At 49.9% G+C, this 20,793-nt stretch overlaps 1 protein-coding gene across 1 annotated transcript in view; it reads right to left on the bottom strand.

Annotated features, from left to right (window-relative positions):
• The window catches only part of DSCAML1 (DS cell adhesion molecule like 1), a 251,109-nt gene that overhangs the window by 49,751 nt on the left and 180,565 nt on the right, over positions 1 to 20,793 (bottom strand). The window contains exons 8-10 of the mRNA XM_084807087.1: positions 19,388 to 19,666; positions 17,785 to 17,904; positions 17,291 to 17,467 (exon numbers count right to left, since the gene is read on the bottom strand). Of these exons, the coding sequence (XP_084663213.1) occupies positions 17,291 to 17,467; positions 17,785 to 17,904; positions 19,388 to 19,666 (576 nt within the window). The remainder of the gene's footprint in view (positions 1 to 17,290; positions 17,468 to 17,784; positions 17,905 to 19,387; positions 19,667 to 20,793) is intronic.

Here is a 20,793-nt window from a genome sequence, read left to right on the forward strand (position 1 = left end):
GGCACTGCTGCTCTATACCACCTGCTGTGGGGCAACAGCGGGAGAATAGCTATTGCCTTTGTACCCAGTTTGAAGGCCTCCCATCGGCATCGGGCTGACCACTGTGGGAAGCAGGATGGATGCTGGACTAGATGGGTTTAGTAGGGCTTGATCCAGCCTCAGGGCTCTTCTTAGGCTCTCAGGAAGCCCCCTTCGCCAAGTGCCAGGCTTGCTTTAGAAGGACATGGGTGCTGGAGAAGATGCCACAGTCAGGGACCAGGATTGAGAGTGGGGAGCAGAAGAACATTAGGGAAACTTCGTGGAGCAGAGAGAACCAGTGGGATACGGTCATATCTGGATATAAACTCTATAGGAAGGCCAGGGAAGGGCATACTGGAGGAGGTGTTGCTCTGTACGTCAAAGAGGGCATAGTGTCGAGCAGACCAGAAAACCTAAGAGGGGCAGACTCCTCCACAGAAGCACTGTGGGTGACAATTGTTGTTGTTGTTGTTCAGTCATTCAGTCGTGTCCGACTCTTCATGACCCCATGGACCATAGCATGCCAGGCCTTCCTGTCCTGCGCTCTCTCCCGGAGCGCGCTCAAGTTCATATTCATTGTGTCGGTGATGCTATCTAGCCATCTCATCCTCTGCCGTCCCCTTCTCCTTTTGCCTTCAGTCTTTCCCAGCATCAGGGTCTTTTCCAGAGAGTTTTCTCTTCTCATTAGGTGGCCAAAATATTTGAGCTTCAGCTTCAATATCTGTCCTTCCAATGAGCAGTCAGGGTTGATTTCCTTTAGGATTGACTGACTGGACCTCTTTGCAGTCCAGGGGACTCGTAAGAGTCTTCTCCAGCACCACAGTTTGAAAGCATCAATTCTTCGGCGCTCAGCCTTCCTTACAGTCCAGCTCTCACAGCCATACATTACTACTGGGAAAACCATAGCTTTGATTAGACGGACCTTTGTCGGCAAGGTGATGCCTCTGCTTCTTACTATGCTGTCTAGGTTTGCCATAGCTTTCCTCCCAAGGAGCAAGCGTCTTTTAATTTCATGGCTACAGTCACCGTCTGCGGTGATCTTGGAGCCCAGGAAAGTAAAATCTGCCACTGCTTCCATTTCTTCCCCTTCTATATGCCAGGAAGTGATGGGGCCAGATGCCATGATCTTCGTTTTTTTAATGTTGAGTTTCAAACCAGCTTTTGCACTCTCCTCTTTCACCCTCAACAAGAGGCTCTTGAGATCCTCTTCACTTTCTGCCATTAGGGTGGTATCGTCTGCGTATCTGAGGTTGTTGATAATTCTCCCGGCAGTCTTAATTCTGACCTGTGATTCATCCAACCCGGTGTTTCTCATGATGTACTCTGCATATAAGTTAAATAAGCAGGGTGACAATATGCAGCCTTGTCGTACTCCTTTCCCAATTTGGAACCAATCGGTTGTTCCATGTCCGGTTCTTACTGTTGCTTCTTGACCCTCGTACAGGTTTCTCAGGAGACAGGTAAGGTGGTCTGGTATTCCCATCACTTTAAGAATTTGCCACAGTTTGTTGTGATCCACACAATCAAAGGCTTTAGCGTAGTCAATGAAGCAGAAATAGACGTTTTTCTGGAATTCTCTTGCTTTCTCCATGATCCAGCGAAAGTTGGCGATTTGATCTCTAGTTCCTCTGCCTCTTCGAAACCCAGCTTGTACTTCCGGTAGTTCTCGGTTCGCATACTGCTGAAGCCTAGCTTGTAGGATTTGGAGCATCACCTTGCTGGCATGTGAAATGAGCGCAATTGTGCGGTAGTTTGAACACTCTTTGGCGTTGCCCTTCTTTGGAATTGGAATGTAAACTGACCTTTTCCAGTCTTGCGGCCATTGTTGAGTGTTCCAAATTTGTTGGCATATTGAATGCAGCACTTTAACAGCATCATCTTTTAGGATTTTAAATAGCTCAGCTGGAATACTGTCATCTCCGCTAGCTTTGTTGTTACTAATGCTTCCTCAGGCCCACTTGACTTCACTCTCTAGGATGTCCGGCTCAAGCTCAGTGACCGCACTATCATAGCTATCAGGGACATTAAGATCTTTCCTGTATAGTTCTTCTGTGTATTCTTGCCACCTCTTCTTAATCTCATCTGCTTCTGTGAGGTCCCTGCCTTTTTTGTCCTTTATCATGCCCATCTTTGCACAAAACGTTCCCTTAAGATCTCCAATTTTCTTGAAGAGATCTCCCATTCTGTTGTTTTCCTCGATTTTTTTGCATTGTTCATTTAAGAAGGCCTTCTTGTCTCTCCTTGCAATTCTCTGGAAATCTGCATTCAGTTGGATCTATCTTCCCCTTTCTCCCTTGCTTTTCGCTTCCCTTCTTTTGTCAGCTAGTTGTAAAGCCTCATCAGACAGCCACTTGGCTTTCTTGCATTTCTTTTTCTTTGGGATGGATTTCGTTGCTGCCTCCTGAACAATGTTACGGACCTCCGTCCATATTTCCTCAGGCACTCTGTCTATCAGGTCTAATCCCTGAAATCTATTCCTCACCTCCACTGTATATTCATAAGGGATATGATTTAGGTCATACCTGAATGGTTTAGTGGTTTTCCCTACGTTCTTCAATTTAAGCCGAAATTTTGCAACAAGAAGCTCATGATCTGAGCCACAGCCAGCTCCAGGTCTTGTTTTGACTGTATGTATAGAGCTTCTCTATCTTTGGCTGCAAAGGACATAATCAATCTGATTTCGATATTGACCATCTGGTGATGTGTAGAGTCACCTCTTGTGCTGTTGGAAAAGAGTGTTTGCTATGATCAGTGTGTTCTCTTGGCAAAACTCTATTAGCTTTTGTCCTGCTTCATTTTGTACACCAAGGCCATGCCTGCCTGTTATCCCGGTGTTTTCTTGACTTCCTACTTTAGCATTCCAATCCCCTATGATGAAGAGGACATCTTTTTTTGGTGTTAGTTCTAGAAGGTGTTGTAGGTCTTCATAGAACCGATCAACCTCAGCTTCTTCGGCATCAGTGGTTGGGGCATAGACTTGAATTACTGTGATGTTGAGTGGTTTGCCTTGGATTCGTACTGAGATCATTCTATCATTTTTGAGATTGTACCCCAGTACTGCTTTTTCCACCCTTTTGTTGACTATGAGTGCTACTCCATTTCTTCTAAGGGATTCTTGCCCACAGTAGTAGATATGATGGTCACCTGAATTAAATTCACCCATGCCTGTCCATTTTAGTTCGCTGATTCCCAAGATGTCGATGTTCAATCTTGCCATCTCATGTTTGACCACCTCCAGCTTACCTTGATTCATTGATCTTACATTCCAGATTCCTAAACAATATTGTTCTTTACAGCATCGGACTTTCTTTTCACCACCAGACACATCCACAGCTGAGTGTCCTTTCGGCTTTGGCCCAGCCGCTTCACTCTTTCTGGTGCTACTTGGAAATCCCCTCCGCTCTTCCCCAGTAGTATATTGGGCCCCTTCCGACCTGAGGGGCTCATCTTCCGGCGTCATCTCTTTTAGCCTTTCCATGGGGTTTTCTTGGCAAGAATACTGGAGTGGGTTGCCATTTCCTTCTCCAGTGGACCACATTTTGTCAGAACTCTCCACCATGACCTGTCTGTCTTGGGTGGCCCTGCACGGCATAGCTTATGGCTTCACTGAGTTACGCAAGCCCCTTCGCCACAACAAGGCAGTGATCCATGAAGGGGATGGGTGACAATACCAGGCTCCAAAACTAATTTAGTGCTGGGAATGTGCTATCTTGCCCCAGACCAGAATGCTCAGAATGACCTTGAGATGGAAAACTAAATCAGGGAGGCCTCCAAACGAGGAAGTGTTGTAATAATGGGCGACTTCAATTATCCCCAGATTGACTGTATCAATGCATGTCCCAGTCATGACAAAGACGTTAAATTTCTCAGTGCCCTAAACGATTGTGCCCTAGAACAGTTGGACACGGAGCTGACCAAAGGGGAGGCAACCCTGGATTTAATCCTAACTGGTGTTGCCCAGGACCCAATATGAGATGTAAATGTTGTTGAACCAATTGGAAACAGTGACAACAGTGCTATCAGATTTAACATATATTTAAGTGAGAAATTGCCCAGGAAGTCCAACACAGTCACATTTGACTTCAAAAGAGGAAACTTCTCCAAAGTGAGGGAACCAGTGAAAAGGCAGTTGAAATGGGGAGTTAAGAAGGTTACATGCCTTCAGAATGTTTGGATGTTACTCAAAACCACAATAACAGAAGCACAGCTAGTGTATACCCCTAGGGAAGGTAGCCCCAAGTCCAAGAGGTCACCGGTATTATTAACGAGCAGGGTCAAGGAAGCTATTAGAGAAAATAAGGTATCCATCAGAAAATGAAAGTCCTGCCCAAATGAGGAAAAGGCAGCACAAGCTTGCACAAAGGAGATGCAAGCAGACAACAGGAGATGCAAAAAAGCGTTTTGGGGAGCATATTGCTAACAGCATCAATGTCAACAATAAATTATTCTTTAAATATATCAGAAGCAGGAAACCAGCTAGGGAGGCACTTGGACGATTGGATGATACTGGGAGTACTAAGGAGGATAAGGGGATTGCTGAGAAGCTGAATGAATTTTCAATCGTCTTCACTGCAGAAGATATAGGATACATGTGCCTGAAGAGATGTGTTCAGGAAGGGAGTCTGGGGAACTGAGGCAAATAGTGGTGACAAAAAATGAAGCTCTCAACCTTATTGACAAATTAAAAGTTAATAACTCAATGGGCCCAGATGATATCCATCCTAGACTTCTTAAAGAACTCAAATAAGAAATTGCTGATCTTCTGACAAAAAAAAAAAACATATCCCTAAGATCAGCTTCTGCACCAGAGGACTGGGGAATGGCCAGCATAACACCAATTTTCAAAAAGGGATCCAGCGGGGATCTGGGAAATTACAGGCTCGCTGGCTTAACATCTGTTCCGGGTAAATTGGTTGAAGGCATTATTAAAGATAAAATTAGTGAGTATATAGAAGTACAAGCCCTGCTGAAAAAGAATCAACACGACTTCCTCAAAGGTAAGTCCTGTCACACTAACCTTTTAGAGTTCTTCGAGAGTGCCAATAAACATGTAGGCAGGGGTGATCCAGTAGACATTGTTGACTTGGACTTCCAAAAGGCTTTTGATGAAGTCCCTCACCAAAGACGACTGAGCACACTTAGCAGTCATGGAATTAGAGGACAGGTCCTCTTATGGATCAGTAACTGGTTACAGAACAGAATGCAGAGAGTAGGAATAAACAGTAAATTCTCCCAGTGGAGGGAAGTAAACAGTGGGGTCCCACAGGGATCCATATTAGGACCAATGCTTCTCAACCTGTTCATAAATGATCTGGAATTAGGAGCGAGCAGTGAAGTGGCCAAGTTTGCAGATGACACCAAATTATTTAGGGTGGTTAAAACAGAAAGGGATTGTGAATTGCTCCAAAGGATCTCTCCAAACTGGGAGAATGGGCATCTAAGTGGCAAATGCGGTTCAATGTAAGCAAGTGTAAAGTGATGCACATTGGGGCAAAAAAACCCAACTTCACATTTAAGCTGATAGGATCTGAGCTAGCAGCGACTGACCAAGAAAGAGATCTTGTGGTTGTGGTGGACAGCTCAATGAAGATGTCAACCCAGTGTGTGGCCACTGTAAAAAAGGTAAACTCCATGTTAGGCACAATTAGAAAAGGAATTGGGAATAGAACACCCAATATCATACTGCCCTTATACAAGTCTACGGTGTGACCACATTTGGAATGCTGTGTACAATTCTGGTCACCACAGTTAAAAAAAGATATTGTAGAGCTGCAAAAAATGCAGAAAAGGGCAACTAAGGTGCAATCCTATGGCCGCTAGGCAGCAGCCAGATGGCCATAGGATTATTCAGTTTTCAGGAACTGACCTTGGAGCCGGTACTCCGAGGTCAGTTTCCAGAAAACCGCTTCCTCGCCCCCTCCCCGCTGCCTCAGAGGAGGTGTGGTTCATCCTCGGCTCCACGCTCAGAAGAGCAGCCGAGAGCAGGGGGAAAGGGGGCGTTCCCAGGGGTGGAGAGGGGTGGGGATGGTGGAAGCGCCGCCTATGTGCCATCCCACGCTGCTCCAGCTAGACAGCCAAAGACCCCCTCCGCACTCCGCCCGCCCCGCACTGGATAGTCGGCCGCCTCCGGGTTCAGAGTCGGCTGACTCTCCCCAGAGGACTGCGCCCTAAAATGATGAAGGGGCTGGAGCATCTCCCCTAGGAGAGAAGGTTACAACAGCTGGGACTGGTTCACTTGGAAAGAAGGAGGGTCAGGGGAGACATGACAGAGGTGTACAACATTCTGCACAGTGTGGAGAACATGGATAGGGAGACATTTTTCTCCTTTCTCAAAATACTAGAACCCAAAGGGGTCCTCCCATGAAGCTGATTGGTGGGAGATTCAAGACTGATAAAAGGAAGGGCTTCTTCACACAGCACAGACTTAAACTGTGGAATTCACTACCACAGGATGTAGTGGTGGCCACCAATTTGGATGGCTTTACAAGGGGGCTAGATAAAAACCTGGAGGAGATTACTATTAATGCCTACCAGTCCTGATGGCTCTATGCTACCTCCAGGATGAGAGGCAGTAAGCCTGTGTACACCTGTTGCTGGGGAACATGGGCGGGAGGGTGCTGTTGCACTCCTATCCTGCCTGTGGGTTTCCCGTGGGCAGTTGGTCAGCCACTGTGGGAGCAAAATGCTGGACTAGATGGGCCTTGGCCTAATCCAGCAGTCTCTTCTGAAGTTCTCACAGGGCTGGCAATCAGTTATCTGTCCCCACAGTCCCACCCACCATCTAGATGCACAGGAATGATGCCACCCAAGGGGGGCCCAGGCTTAACCCCTTTGGGCCAGGCCAAGACACAAAGGCTCCAGCTCCCGGTCCACAGAGCCGCAGACCACCTCAGCGTGCCCAGAGGAGAGAAGCCTGGCAGGCAGCTGGCTGGGAGGCTCTTCTCCTGGGGCACACCCGATGGCCGTGTAGGCCCCTTCCAACCTTACTATTCTATGATACTATTCTATGATTTTAAAATAGCCCTGGCCCAGCCAGCCCAACGCAGTGTTGAGCAGAGGAGCCCTCCCCTCTCCATGGCGGTGCTGGAGGGTCACACCACACCCCCTCCAAGGCAGGTCTCAACGCTTCCACCAGCAAGAAGGGGCCAAAGCAGCAGCAGCCTCCCTGGGCAAAGGCCCGATCCTTGCCTAGGTGGCTGGCTTTTCCATGAATGCCATCCCCTGCTGGTGGGTGGACCACACAGGGATGGGTGGATGCCACCCTTTAACAGTGGAGCAGGAAAATCTTCCGGGTGTCGCAGGTGTCGTCTGTCGCTGGGGGCTGCTCCGGAACAACCCAAGCTGCCGCCACCACTGTTGCAGCACCTTGTTGCTCTCAGCCGCTTGGGCCTTCACCACACACTGGGCGCAGAGGCGCTCCTCAAACCCACTGAGTGGAGCACCGGCACCGCAAGACTGGAAAAGGTCAGTTTACATTCCAATTCCAAAGAAGGGCAACGCCAAAGAGTGTTCAAACTACCGCACAATTGCGCTCATTTCACATGCCAGCAAGGTGATGCTCCAAATCCTACAAGCTAGGCTTCAGCAGTATGCGAACCGAGAACTACCGGAAGTACAAGCGGGGTTTCCAAGAGGCAGAGGAACTAGAGATCAAATCGCCAGCATTCGCTGCATCATGGAGAAAGCAAGAGAATTCCAGAAAAACGTCTATTTCTGCTTCATTGACTACGCTAAAGCCTTTGATTGTGTGGATCACAACAAACTGTGGCAAATTCTTAAAGTGATGGGAGTACCAGACCACCTTACCTGTCTCCTGAGAAACCTGTACAAGGGTCAAGAAGCAACAGTAAGAACTGGACATGGAACAACCGATTGGTTCAAAACTGGGAAAGGAGTACGACAAGGCTGCATATTGTCACCCTGCTTATTTAACTTATATGCAGAGTGCATCATGAGAAATGCCAGGTTGGATGAATCAGAGGTCGGAATTAAGATTGCTGGGAGAATTATCAACAACCTCCGATATGCAGACGATACCACCCTAATGGCAGAAAGTGAAGAGGATCTCAAGAGCCTCTTGTTGAGGGGGAAAGAGCAGAGTGCAAAAACTGGTTTGAAACTCAACATTAAAAAAACCAAGATCATGGCATCTGGCCCCATCACTTCCTGGCATATAGAAGGGGAAGAAATGGAAGCAGTGACAGATTTTACTTTCTTGGGCTCCAAGATCACCGCAGACGGTGACTGTAGCCATGAAATTAAAAGACGCTTGCTCCTTGGGAGGAAAGCTATGGCAAACCTAGACAGCATAGTAAGAAGCAGAGACATCACCTTGCCGACAAAGGTCCGTCTAATCAAAGCTATGGTTTTCCCAGTAGTAATGTATGGCTGTGAGAGCTGGACTATAAGGAAGGCTGAGCGCCGAAGAATCGATGCTTTCGAACTGTGGTGCTGGAGAAGACTCTTACGAGTCCCCTGGACTGCAAGGAGGTCAAATCAGTCCATCCTAAAAGAAATCAACCCTGAGTGCTCATTGGAAGGACAGATACTGAAGCTGAAGCTCCAATATTTTGGCCACCTAATGCGAAGAGAAAACTCTCTGGAAAAGACCCTGATGCTGGGAAAGACTGAAGGCAAAAGGAGAAGGGGACGGCAGAGGATGAGATGGCTAGATAGCATCACCGATGCAATGAATATGAACCTGACACACTCCGGGAGAGTGCGCAGGACAGGAAGGCCTGGCGTGCTATGGTCCATGGGGTCACGAAGAGTCGGACACGACTGAACGACTGAACAATCTCTGTAGTGGGCCCTTGCCGGAGCACTCCCCCTCACACACACACCTCCACCAAGCAAACACTGCTCTCCTTTCAAGATCTTCCTTTTTGTGCCTTGTTAACATGACACAGACAAGAGGTTGATCCCATTTGGTGGGCTGAGATAAGCCGGTGGCGACAAAGGGAATTGTCACAGCTCTGGGAGTTCTTCCATCTTGAGCCCAGGCTGGAGCAGCAACCGAGGAAGGGAAAGGAGGCCAGGGAGAGGGGTGATTTCTGAAGTGCTGGCTCTGTGATGTTAATATGATTGCACCCGTTTCAGCTTCTTGTCTACACTGATTAGCTGCATTTCACCTGAAGCAAGGGATTAATTCAAATTGTATAGACGCAATCATTTATGCTGATGGAGCAGTGAGGGCGCATATGTAGGCACCCCCGGCCTTGCTGCACCTGCTGACGGCACAGAGGGCATGAGAACACCCTGGGTAAGAGGACGGGAGAGGCCAGGACGGAACTCCGTCAAGGGCAACGTCTGGACCTGGCAACATCTGGGCAGGACCGGCTTGAAGGGCCTGCCTTGGGCAGCCCAGGTAGATGGCTCTGGAGATCATTGGCCTGAAGGGGAAAGCAAGAGGGCTCTTTATGTTACTTATAAGCCACCCGGAAGGGAAAGCCTTCCAGAGGTGGCATGAAATATGAATTGAAACAATACAGCAAAACTACCTAATAAATCACAAAACCAACAGCAGAAGAGAATCATAGAATCATAGAATAGCAGGGTTGGAAGGGGCCCACAAGGCCATCGAGTCCAACCCCCTGCTCGATGCAGGAATCCAAGTCAGAGTATCCCTGACAGGTGGCTGTCCAGCCTCGTCTTGAATGCCTCCAGTGTGGGAGAGCCCACCACCTCCCCAGGTAATGGGTTCCATTGTCCTATTGCTCTAACAGTCAGGAAGCTTTTCCTGATGTTCAGCCGGAATCTGGCTTCCTATCACTTGAGCCCATGATTCTGTGTCCTGCACTCTGGGATGATGAAGAAGAGATCCTGGCCTTCTTCTCTGTGACAACCTTTCAAGTACTTGAAGAGTGCTATCCAATCTCCCCTCAGTCTTCTCTTCTCAAGGCTAAACAGGCCCAGTTCTTTCAGTCTCTCTTCATAGGGCTTTGTTTCCAGACCCCTGATCATCTTTGTTGCCCTCCTCTGAACCCTCTCCAGTTTGTCAGCATCCTTCTTAAGATGTGGTGCCCAGAACTGGACACAGTACTCCAGATGAGGGCTAACCAGTGCTGAGTAGAGGAGAACTAGTACTTCCCAGGATTTAGAAGCGATGCTTCTATGAATGCAGCCCAAAATAGCATTTGCCTTTTTTGCAGCCACATCACATGGTTGGCTCATATTCAGCTTGTGATCGACAACAATTCCAAGATCTTTCTCGCTTGTAGTGTTGTTGAGCCACGTATCCCCCATCTTGTAACTGTGCATTTGGTTTCTTTGTCCTAGGTGCAGAACTTGGCATTTATCTCTATGAAATGTCATTCTGCTGTTTTCTGCCCAGCGCTCCAGTCTATCCAGATCACTTTGAATTTTGTTTCTGTCTTCCAAAGTATTAGCTATCCTGCCCCATTTTGTGTCATCTGCAAATTTGATCAGCATTCCCTGCACCTCCTCCTTCAAGTCATTAATACAAATGTTGAAGAGCACTGGGCCCAGGACTGAGCCCTGCGGTACCCCACTCGTTACCTCTCCCCAGTTTGAGAAGGTCCCATTGATAAGCACTGTTTGAGTCCGTTTCTGTAGCCAACTGTAGATCCACCGGATCGTTGTTTCATCTAGCCCACTTTGAGCTAGTTTGCTCATCAGGAGATCATGGGGCACTTTGACGAAAGCTTTGCTGAAGTCGAGGTATATGATGTCTACAGCATTCCCACGGTCTACAAGGGAGGTTACTTGATCAAAAAATGAGATCAGATTTGTCTGGCAGGACTTGTTTTTGACAAATCCATGTTGGCTTCGAGTCATCACTGCATTGTTTTCAAGGTGCTTACAGATGGATTGCTTTATCATCTGCTCCAGAATGTTCCCAGGGATTGATATCAGACTGACTGGTCTGTAGTTCCCAGGTTCCTCCTTTTTACCCTTTTGAAAGATAGGGACAACATTAGCCCTCCTCCAGTCATCTGGCACTTCACCCATCCTCCATGATTTCTCAAAGAGAATAGACAGCGGTTCTGAGAGTTCTTCTGCCAGTTCCTTCATTTCTCTAGGATGCAGTTCATCTGGCCCTGGAGATTTGAACTCATTCAAAGTAATTAGGTGTTCCTTGACCATATGCCTATCGATCTCAAGCTGCAATCCTGCCCCTTCAGCCCACACTTCGCCTTTGCCAGGGGGGTCATAGACCCTCTTTTGGGAGAAGACTGAGCCAAAGTAGGAATTGAGCACCTCTGCCTTTTCTTTGTCACCTGTTATCGTTTTGCCATCCTTATTTAATAGCTGAACAATCATTTATTTCCTCTGCCTTTTACTATGCACGTAACTGAAGAAAGCCTTTTTGTTGATTTTAGCATCCCTCGCTAACCTCAGCTCGTTCTCAGGAAGTCAGGAAGTTTTTCCTGATGTTCAGCCGGAATCTGGCTTCCTGTAACTTGAGCCCATTCTTCCATGTCCTGCATTCTGGGATAATTGAGAAGAGATCCTGTCCGAGTAGAGGGGAACTAGTAGTTCCCGGGATTTGGAAGCTATGCTTCTATGAATGCAGCCCAAAAGAGCATTTGTTGCAGCCACATCACATGGTTGGCTCATATTCAGCTTGTGATCGACAACAATTCCAAGATCCTTCTTGCTTGTAGTGTTGTTGAGCCAAGCCTCCCCCATCTTGTAACTGTGCATTTGGTTTCTTTTTCCTAGGTGCAGAACTTGGCATTTAACCCTATTAAATGTAATTCTGTTGTTTTCTGCCCAGCACTCCAGTCTATCAAGATCACTTTGAATTTTGTTTCTGTCTTCCAAAGTATTATTAGCTATCCCGCCCCATTTTGTGTCATCTGCAAATTTGATCAGCATTCCCTGCACCTCCTCCTCCAAGTCATTCATAAAATGTGGAAGAGAACTGGGCCCAGGACTGAGCCCTGCGGTACCCCACTCGTTACCTCTCCCCAGTTGGAGAAGATCCCATTGATAAGCACTCTTGGAGTCCGATTCTGCAGCCAACTGTGGATCCACCGGATCGTTGTTTCATGTAGCCCACTTTGAGCTAGTTTGCTCATCAGGAGATCATGGGGCAATTTGTCAAAACTTTGCTGAAGTCGAGGTATATTATGTCCACAGCATTCCCACAGTCCACAAGGGACGTTACCTGATCAAAAAATGAGATCAGATTCGTCTGGCAGGATTTGGTCTTGACAAATCCATGTTGGCTTCGAGTCATCACTGCATTGTTGTCAAGGTGCTTACAGATGGATTGCTTTATCATCTGCTCCAGAATTTTCCCAGGGGTTGATGTCAGTCTGACTGGTCTGTAGTTCCCAGGTTCCATGTAAGACAATTAAAAAGCAGAAGCAGGATCATGAAAATGCTTGGCAGAATAGGAAAGACTTGAGGGGGACAATCTCCGTCCTTGTGGAAGGGAGTTCGAAAGACACTGGGTGGCCCCCTAGAAGGCCCTGTACCTGGCCTCCTGGGTGGCTCTCCTCGCTGGCCCACCTCTGAGGTTGATCTTCAGATCCAATTTGGCTTCCCAGGGTCCTCCAGATATGCTGGACCCAAACCATAAAGAGCTGTCAGGCTTAGGCCCAACACTCTGAACTGAGCTGGGAAGCAAACATTTTGCCAGTGTACCTGATGCAGAGCCGGGGTTCTAGGCGCAGGCTGCCTGGACTCCCCAAAAGCAGCCAGGCAACTGCATTCTGCACGCTGAACTCCCCCAACTCCCCTGGAAGCACAAACAGCCCAGCAGCACTTGCCGAAAGAGACTGCCTGGACAGCCAAAGGTCAGGGTGGCCTTCCTGCCTCTCTTGTGTTCTGTGGTGCCATCAAAGCTGCCCCTGCATGTGGGAGGTGACACCCTGAAAGGGCGGCAGGGCTGCTCCCTGCCCTGGACTTGCTACGCAGGTCCCTGCTTTTCATTCACACAGCAGACCTTGGCCTCTCCCTCCCTCCCACTCTTGGGTCGTGTGGGCGGAGCGCCAGCCCAGGCCATTCTGTGGTCTGAGGGGAAAGGACAGGCGGCAACCACCTCCCATCACACATGCAGATAGGGACTGGATGGGCAGCTGAATCTTGCTTCAGCGGTAGCAATGGGACAGCTCAGGCTGCCTGTTGGCACACACTGCGCTGCCCTCTGATGCCTTGTCGCTGTTCTGTGCTCCCCAGCCCCCACCTCACTCTGCCTAACGGTAGGGTCCACCCCGTGTTTCCTGTTCCTTTGGAGAGAGCTTAGCAGCTGCCAGCTGTAGCTGGCTCTCTCTCTAGCTGGAGCCAGGATGGCATGCATGAGGTGCAGAGAGGGTCCTGCCTTGGCCCCAGCATGCGCCTGGCTGCATCCCTTTCTTCAGCTGTGAGCACGAGCTCACCCAGGGGGCTCTCATTTTTACTGCAGCAGCTCTGGCAGAAGCTGGAAAGCATTGATTCTGCCGTGGGTGGCCCAATCAAGAGCAAGGTTGTCTGACACTTCCAGGCCAGTGTGTGTGGAATTAGCTGCCCTGCTGCCTCTCTACACTGCCACGATGCAGATTGATGGGCTGCTTTTATTAAAGACAATGTGTTTTTTGATCGTGTGAGGGAATCAGATCCCCAAGGGAACAGGAATCAATCCAGCCTGCTGTTCCTTGCACATCGGCTGCTGGGGGCCACCAGAGGAGAGCACCGGCTCTGCAAGTGGGAAATGGTCTCACAATGCTAACGGAGGTTGCCATCAGATAAGAACATCAGAAGAGCCCTGCTGGATCAGACCAAGGGTCTATCTAGTCCAGCATTCTGTTCACACAGTGGCCGACCAGCTGCTGACCAGGAACCCACAAGCAGGACATGAGCACAACCGCACCCTCCCACCCATGTTCCCCAGCAACTGGCGTACATAGGCTCACTGCCTCTGGCACTGGAGGCAGCACATAGCCATCAGGACTATAATGACTTGGAGATGGAAATGCAGGGAATGCTGATAAAACCATCATGGATCTGGTGGATCCACAGTTGGCTGCAGAATCGGACTCAAAGAGTGCTTATCAATGGGATCTTCTCCAACTGGGGAGAGGTAACGAGTGGGGTGCCACAGGGCTCAGTCCTGGGCCCAGTGCTCTTCCACATTTTTATGAATGACTTAGAGGAGGTGGTGCAGGGAATGCTGATCAAATTTGCAGATGACACAGAATGGGGCGGGATAGCTAATACTTTGGAAGACAGAAGCAAATTCAAAGTGATCTGGATAGACTGGAGCGCTGGGCAGAAAACAACAGAATGACATTTCATAGGGATAAGTGCCAAGTTCTGCACCTAGGACAAAGAAACCAAATGCACAGTTACAAGATGGGGGATACGTGGCTCAACAATACTACAAGCAAGAAGGATCTTGGAATTGTTGTCGATCACAAGATGAATATGAGCCAACCATGTGATGTGGCTGCAAAAAAGGCAAATGCTATTTTGGGCTGCATTCATAGAAGCATAGCTTCCAAATCCCGGGAAGTACTAGTTCCCCTCTACTCAGCACTGGTTAGGCCTCATCTGGAGTACTGTGTCCAGTTCTGGGCACCACACTTTAAGAAGGATGCAGACAAACTGGAGAGGGTTCAGAGGAGGGCAACAAAGATGATCAGGGGACTGGAAACAAAGCCCTATGAAGAGAGACTGAAGGAACTGGGCATGTTTAGCCTTGAGAAAAGAAGACTGAGGGGAGACAGGATAGCGCTCTTCAAGTCCTTGAAAGGTTGTCACAGAGGGGAAGGCCAGGATCTCTTCTCGATCATCCCAGAGTGCAGGACATGGAATCATGGGCTCAAGTTACAGGAAGCCAGATTCCAGCTGAACATCAGGAAAAGCTTCCTGACTGTCAGAGCAATATGACAATGGAACCAATTCCCTAGGGAGGTGGTGGGCTCTCTCATGCTGGAGGCATTCAAGACGAGGCTGGACAGCCACCTGTCTGGGATTCTCTGACTTGGATTCCTGCATTGAGCAGGGGGTTGGACTCGATGGCCTCGTAGGCCCCTTTCAACCCTACTATTCTACTATTCTATAGGACTAGTAGCCATTGATAGCCTTCTCCTCCAGGAATTTGTCCAACCCCCTTTTAAAGACATCCAAATTAGTGGCCATCACTACATCTTGTGGAAGTGAATTCCATACTTTAACTATGTGCTGTGTGAAGAAGGACTTCCTTCTATCTGTCCTGAATCTCCCGCCAATCAGCTTCATAGAATGACCCCGGGTTCTAGTTTTTTGAGAGAGGCAGAAAAATGTCTCCGTATCCACATTCTCCACACTATGCATAGTTTTGTACACCTCTATCATGTCTCCCCTTACTCACCTTTTTTTCCAAGCTAAACAATCCCAGCTGTTGTAACCCCCTCTCCTAGGGGAGATGCTCCAGCTCCTTGACCATCTGAGTTGCCCTTTTCTGCACTTTTTCCAGCTCCACAATATCTTTTGTTGGGTGTTCTGACCAGAACTGTACACAGTATTCCAAGTGTGGTCACACCATAGCTTTGTATAAGGGCAGTCTGATATCGGCTGTTTCATTCTCAATTCCTTTTCTAATTATGCCTAACATGGAGTTTGCCTTTTTTGCAGTGGCCGCACACTGGGCTGACATCTTCATTGAGCTGTCCACCACAACCCCAAGATCTCTTTCCTGGTCTGTCACCGCTAGCTCAGATCCCATCAGGTCATACTTGAAGTTGGGATTTTTTGCCCCAACGTGCATCACTTTACACTTGCTTACATTGAACCGCATTTGCCACTTAAATGCCCGTTCTCCCAGTGTGGAGAGATCCTTTTGGAGCTCTTCACTTTCCCTTTTTGTTCTAACCATTCTAAATAATTTGGTGTCATCTGCAAACCTGGCTGCTTCACTGCTTGCTCCTAATTCCAGATCATTTGTGAAAAGGTTGAAAAGCATTGGTCCTAATGCAGATCCCTATGGGACCCCATTATTATTTACTTCCTTCCATTGGAAGAATGTACCATTTATTCCTACTCTCTGCTTTCTGTTCTTTAACCAGTTACCGATCCATAAGAAGACCTGTCTTCTTATTCCATGACTGCTAAGTTTGCTCAGGTGTCTTTGGTGAAGGACTTCCTCAAAAGCCTTTTGGAAGTTGAAGTAAACATTGTCTACCGGATCACCCCTGGTGTCATGTCTACACGTTTATTGACACTCTCAAAGAACTCTAATGGGTTAGCGAGAGAGGACTTACCTTTGCGGAAGCTGTGTTGATTCTTTTTCAGCAGGGCTTGTCCTTCTGTATGCTTACTAATTTTATCTTTAATAATGCCTTCAACCAATTTACCCAAAACAGACGTTAAGCCAGCAAGCCTGTAATTTCCCGGATCCCTGCTGGATCCCTTTTTGAACATTTGTGTTACACTGGCCATCTTTGGGTCCTCTGGTATAGAGGCTGATCTTAGGGACACGTTGCATATTTTGATTAGAAGATCAGCAATTTTGTATTTGAGTCCTGTGAAAACTCTAGGATGGATACCATCTGGGCCTGGTGATTTATTTGCTTTCAATTTATCAGTGAGGTTGAGAACTTCATCTTTTGTCACCACTATTTGCCTCAGTTCCTCCGACTCCCTTCCTGAAAACATCTGTTCAGGCACAGGTATCTGTCCTATATCTTCTGCAGTGAAGACGGATGAAAATAATTCATTCAGCTTCTCTGCTGTCTCCTTGTCCTCCTTCTCTGCTATCTCCTTCCTTTAACTCCATTGTCATCCAACGGTCCAACTGCCTCCCTAGCCGGTTTTCTTCTTCTGATATATTTAAAGAATTATTTATTGTTGGCCTTGATGTTGTTAGCAATATGACATGGTAGCGTCCAGTCTGCCAAGACACATGCAGTGCCCACAGAAATACCATGAGGAAATACCTCTGGCTTGCAGCCAGAGTGGCTGGGCAGCAAGGCAAGGGCTCCCAACGGACTGAGCACACTGGCCGGGGCAGTAACTCAGGGCTGAGGTGAGGGATGCAAGGGAACTGAGCAAAGGTCCAGAGGGAAGGGGGTGGCCATGACCAGGTTCCTGGAGGCGGACGGTCAGGACGGCAGGCCAAGGTTCCCAACACCATCCGGAGCCTCATGGCCACGTGCCATCTCAGGAGGAGAAGCAGTGCTAGCCTCTCCGTGGGTACCGAGGCCGAGTCTGGCACCCTCTCCCGTGACCTCCAGCCATCCAGCCCCTGGCCTGCCCAAGGGCAAACGGAAAGGTTATGGCAGAGCTGCCTCCATTAGGACAACCAAGGCCCCAGCGGTGGACAACAGCCAGCCAGCACACTCACTTTTCACTGTGAGGAACATGGACTTGCTGATGTCTGTACCGACTCCGTTGCTGGCCTGGCACAGGTAATAGCCGATATCCTCTTCCAACACATGCCGAATGAGCAGCGAGCTGTTGGGCAGGATCTGGATGCGGCCAGTGAGGGGGACTGGATGGTACTGCTGCGGGTTCCCACTGCCTGGGAGAAAACAGAATAGAGAGCCCTTGGGTGCTTCTGGCCGACCCAGGAAAGGGTGCCATGACACCAGATCCCTTGGAGGCCCTCTGTGCTGACCAAGCCACCCACTGGGTCACTGCAGGGCCAAGGAGGCCTTGCCAAAAGATTTTGCTCCTAAAGATGCCCAACAACAGCACTAGCCACCTCGGGCAAAGCATCTTCTTTCCTGGAGAAGACGTTTTGCAAGGGGACATGCCCCAGAGCACTGGTGATGGGCGCTTCAAGGCAATATGCAGCCACAGCAAGAGGAGGGGGAGGAGCAGGAGTGGCCCACATACCTTTAGCATGTTTCCACATGACCTTGGGAGGGGGATAGCCCTCCACAGAGCAGTTCAAGACTCCCGCTTTACCATAGATTCCATCCTGATTGTTGGGCTGGACCACAAAGCGAGGAGGGACTGTGGAGAAGGGAGCCGGTGATGAGCACAAGAAACAGCAACCCTGGCAAACCTCCCCACCCCGCGCATACTATCCTCTCTCGTTTTCCTGGCTTATCTTAAACAGGCCAAGAATTCAAGGACTGAAGGAAAGCAGAGGCTCTCCCAGGGCTGCCTCTCCCCCACCTCCAGGGCAATGTCTTTTCTTACTGTGCAGATCTCAGCACGTTCAAGAATTGTAGCTTTTGTTTTGGAAAAGCAACGATGAGCTGCTCCAAGGCCAGCAGATTCATTGTGGCAGAACGTTCTGTGGGCCAGAGCTCACGTGGCCAGGTGCATCATCTCTTCTCTTCAGTGGCACAGATATGTGCATGAGCAAACAAGTGGGGGGGGGGCCTTAGCGCCTCTGCAAAAGTGCCAAGTGGATAGCCACTGTGTGCCAGAGCCCTGCTCAATGGCGTGGGGTGGGAGGGAAGCTTCCTTGAGCTGGAGATGGTGGCAATCAGCCTCCCAGTCACCACAGAACTGTAGCAGGTCAGAGCAAGAATCCAGGAGAGCCAGTGTGGTGTAGTGGCAAGAGTGTTGGACTAGGAGCTGGGAGATCCGGGTTCTAGTCTCCACTCGGCCATGGAAGCTCACTGGGTGACTTTGGGCCAGTCACACACTCTCAGCCCAACCCACCTCACAGGGCTGTTGTTGTGAGGATAAAATGGAGAGGAGGAGGATAATGTAAGCCGCCTTGGGTTCCTTGCAAGAGGAAAAAAGGCGGGATATAAATGCAATCAATCAATCAATCAATCAATCAATCAATCAATAAATGAAGAATCCCCGAAGCAGGACAGACCCTTCTGCTTGGCTCAGAATAGGACTAGGGGGAATAGACCAAGGGGAAGTGCCGCTGCTGTGCCCCCTTGGGAACAGACGTGCCAACGGCTCGGCTATCTTCCTTTACCAAAAGCAAGGCATGTGCTGTCGGTTGGTCATCTTTCCAGACGTCCTGCAAAGCACAGGCTTCCGGGAATGGCTGTCTCTGGAGGACTCCCTCTGATTCCTGCTTTCCAGTGTGCTGATCAGACCTGAGCTCAAGAGGGACCGGCAGGGCTCCGTGCTCACCCCCGCAGGCAGCCATGGTCCCCCATTAGGGGGTCACAGACATCCGTCGTCTCCGCTTGCCAATTCATTACTGCTGGCAACGGGCCGCCTGGCTTAGACGGGGTCTGTGACCCTTTTCCCTGGACCCGGTTGTGACTCAACCATGCCGTGTCGCCGGACGGGCCTCTTGCTGGGCTGCCTGGCCTCACATGGCCTCCCCCCACCCCGATCTTGTCCTGATCCAAGTACGGCTCCCTCTCGCTGGCCCACAGAAGCTTCTGGCTGTGAGGGGCTGCTGAGCCGAGGGCTCCCCCTCTGGCAACTGCTTTGCTGCGAGGGCCCTGGGGCTGCCTCGGGCAGGTGCGCTCGGCCCTGCCAGCCCCGCCGAGCGGCTCCCCACAGGCTTGCTCACCGCGCACAATGAGCTGCCGCTCCCGGCTGACGGTGGCCGCGTCATTGGTGGCGATGCAGGTGTAGTTGCCGTTGTGCTGGAGAGAGACGCTGGAGATCTGCAGGGAGCTCATGAACTCCTTGCTCTCGATGGTGACACCCGAGCCAGAAACGATCACCTGCCCGTCTTTCCTCCAGGTGATGCGGATGGGCATGTCCCCCGAGGAGACCACACAGGGGATGTACAGCAGCTGCCCGATGGAGGCCGGGGGGAACTCGAAGGGCTGGATCAGAGGAGGGACTGCCAAGGAGAGGAGTGCGGTGAGCACACCTTGGCCCCAGAAGGGCAGCAAGGACAGGAAGGGAGGAGGATGGGCCCAGGAGAGGATGGGCCCAGGAGAGAACTTCGGCCGAGCACAGCCCTGGGGAACTGGCTTTCCCAGACTCCATCTCTGGGCTGTGCTGGGCGGTCCCCTGACAAGGCTGTGCTGAGAGATAGCGAAGGTGAGAGGGAGAGGAAGGATGCGGCACTTAGGAGCACAGCAAGGAAGAGCCCAAGCTGGGAGGCCCCCGGCTCAAAGCTTCGGCAGGGACGTGCCAGAGGAGTGGCCACGGGCACACGCAGCTTGCTTTCCACCTCCATTCTCCCTTTGCTGCCGTATGGAGAACCTGACTGCCCTCCTTTGCAGGGGTGTTGTCAGGGTGTCTGTGGAGGGACGCTCTGCACATTCTCACTGCTGAGCCACCGGCATCTAAAGAGCGCACAAGTCTAGCAACCCACTGCAGCTTGCCCTGCTATGCCACGGCCTCCCTCACACTCAGCCTGCCCCAAACCTCACTGGGAAGTGACGGCACGCTCCTCTGCCACAAGACGTGACTGAAAGGTTGCCTGCACTCATAAAGCCCACTGACAGGAATCCCTTTCTTCTCATCCATGTGGGAACAAATGATACCGCCAAGCGGAGCTACAAAGAAATCACCTCAGACTTTGAAGCTTTGGGACTGAAACTCAAGAACTTTGGGGACCAGATAGTTTTCTCATCCACCCAGATTCCGGCTGAACATCAGGAAAAACGTCCTGACTGTCAGAGCAATCCGACAATGGAACCAATGACCTAGGGAGGAGGTGGGCTCTCCCACACTGGAGGCCTTCAAGACGAGGCTGGACAGCCATCTGTCAGGGATGCTCTGACTTGGATTCCTGCATTGAGCAGGGGGTTGGACTCGACGGCCTTGTAGGCCCCTTCCAGCCCTACCATTCTACGATTCTATGACACTCCCCCCATCTGCCTGGGGAGGACCAGCTCCTCCTCCAGCGACCAGAGCTAGGAGGCCCACTGGCACATTCCCTTCATTAAGGATGCTTTAAATGTCTTTGCTGGGGAGGGGACCAGGCAGGCACATCCCTCCTCCCTGCCCCTCTGCCAT

This window comes from Heloderma suspectum, chromosome 6 (assembly GCF_057233095.1).
Source record: "Heloderma suspectum isolate Gila_16-S chromosome 6, 16-S_ref, whole genome shotgun sequence".
Lineage (NCBI taxonomy): Eukaryota > Metazoa > Chordata > Lepidosauria > Squamata > Helodermatidae > Heloderma > Heloderma suspectum.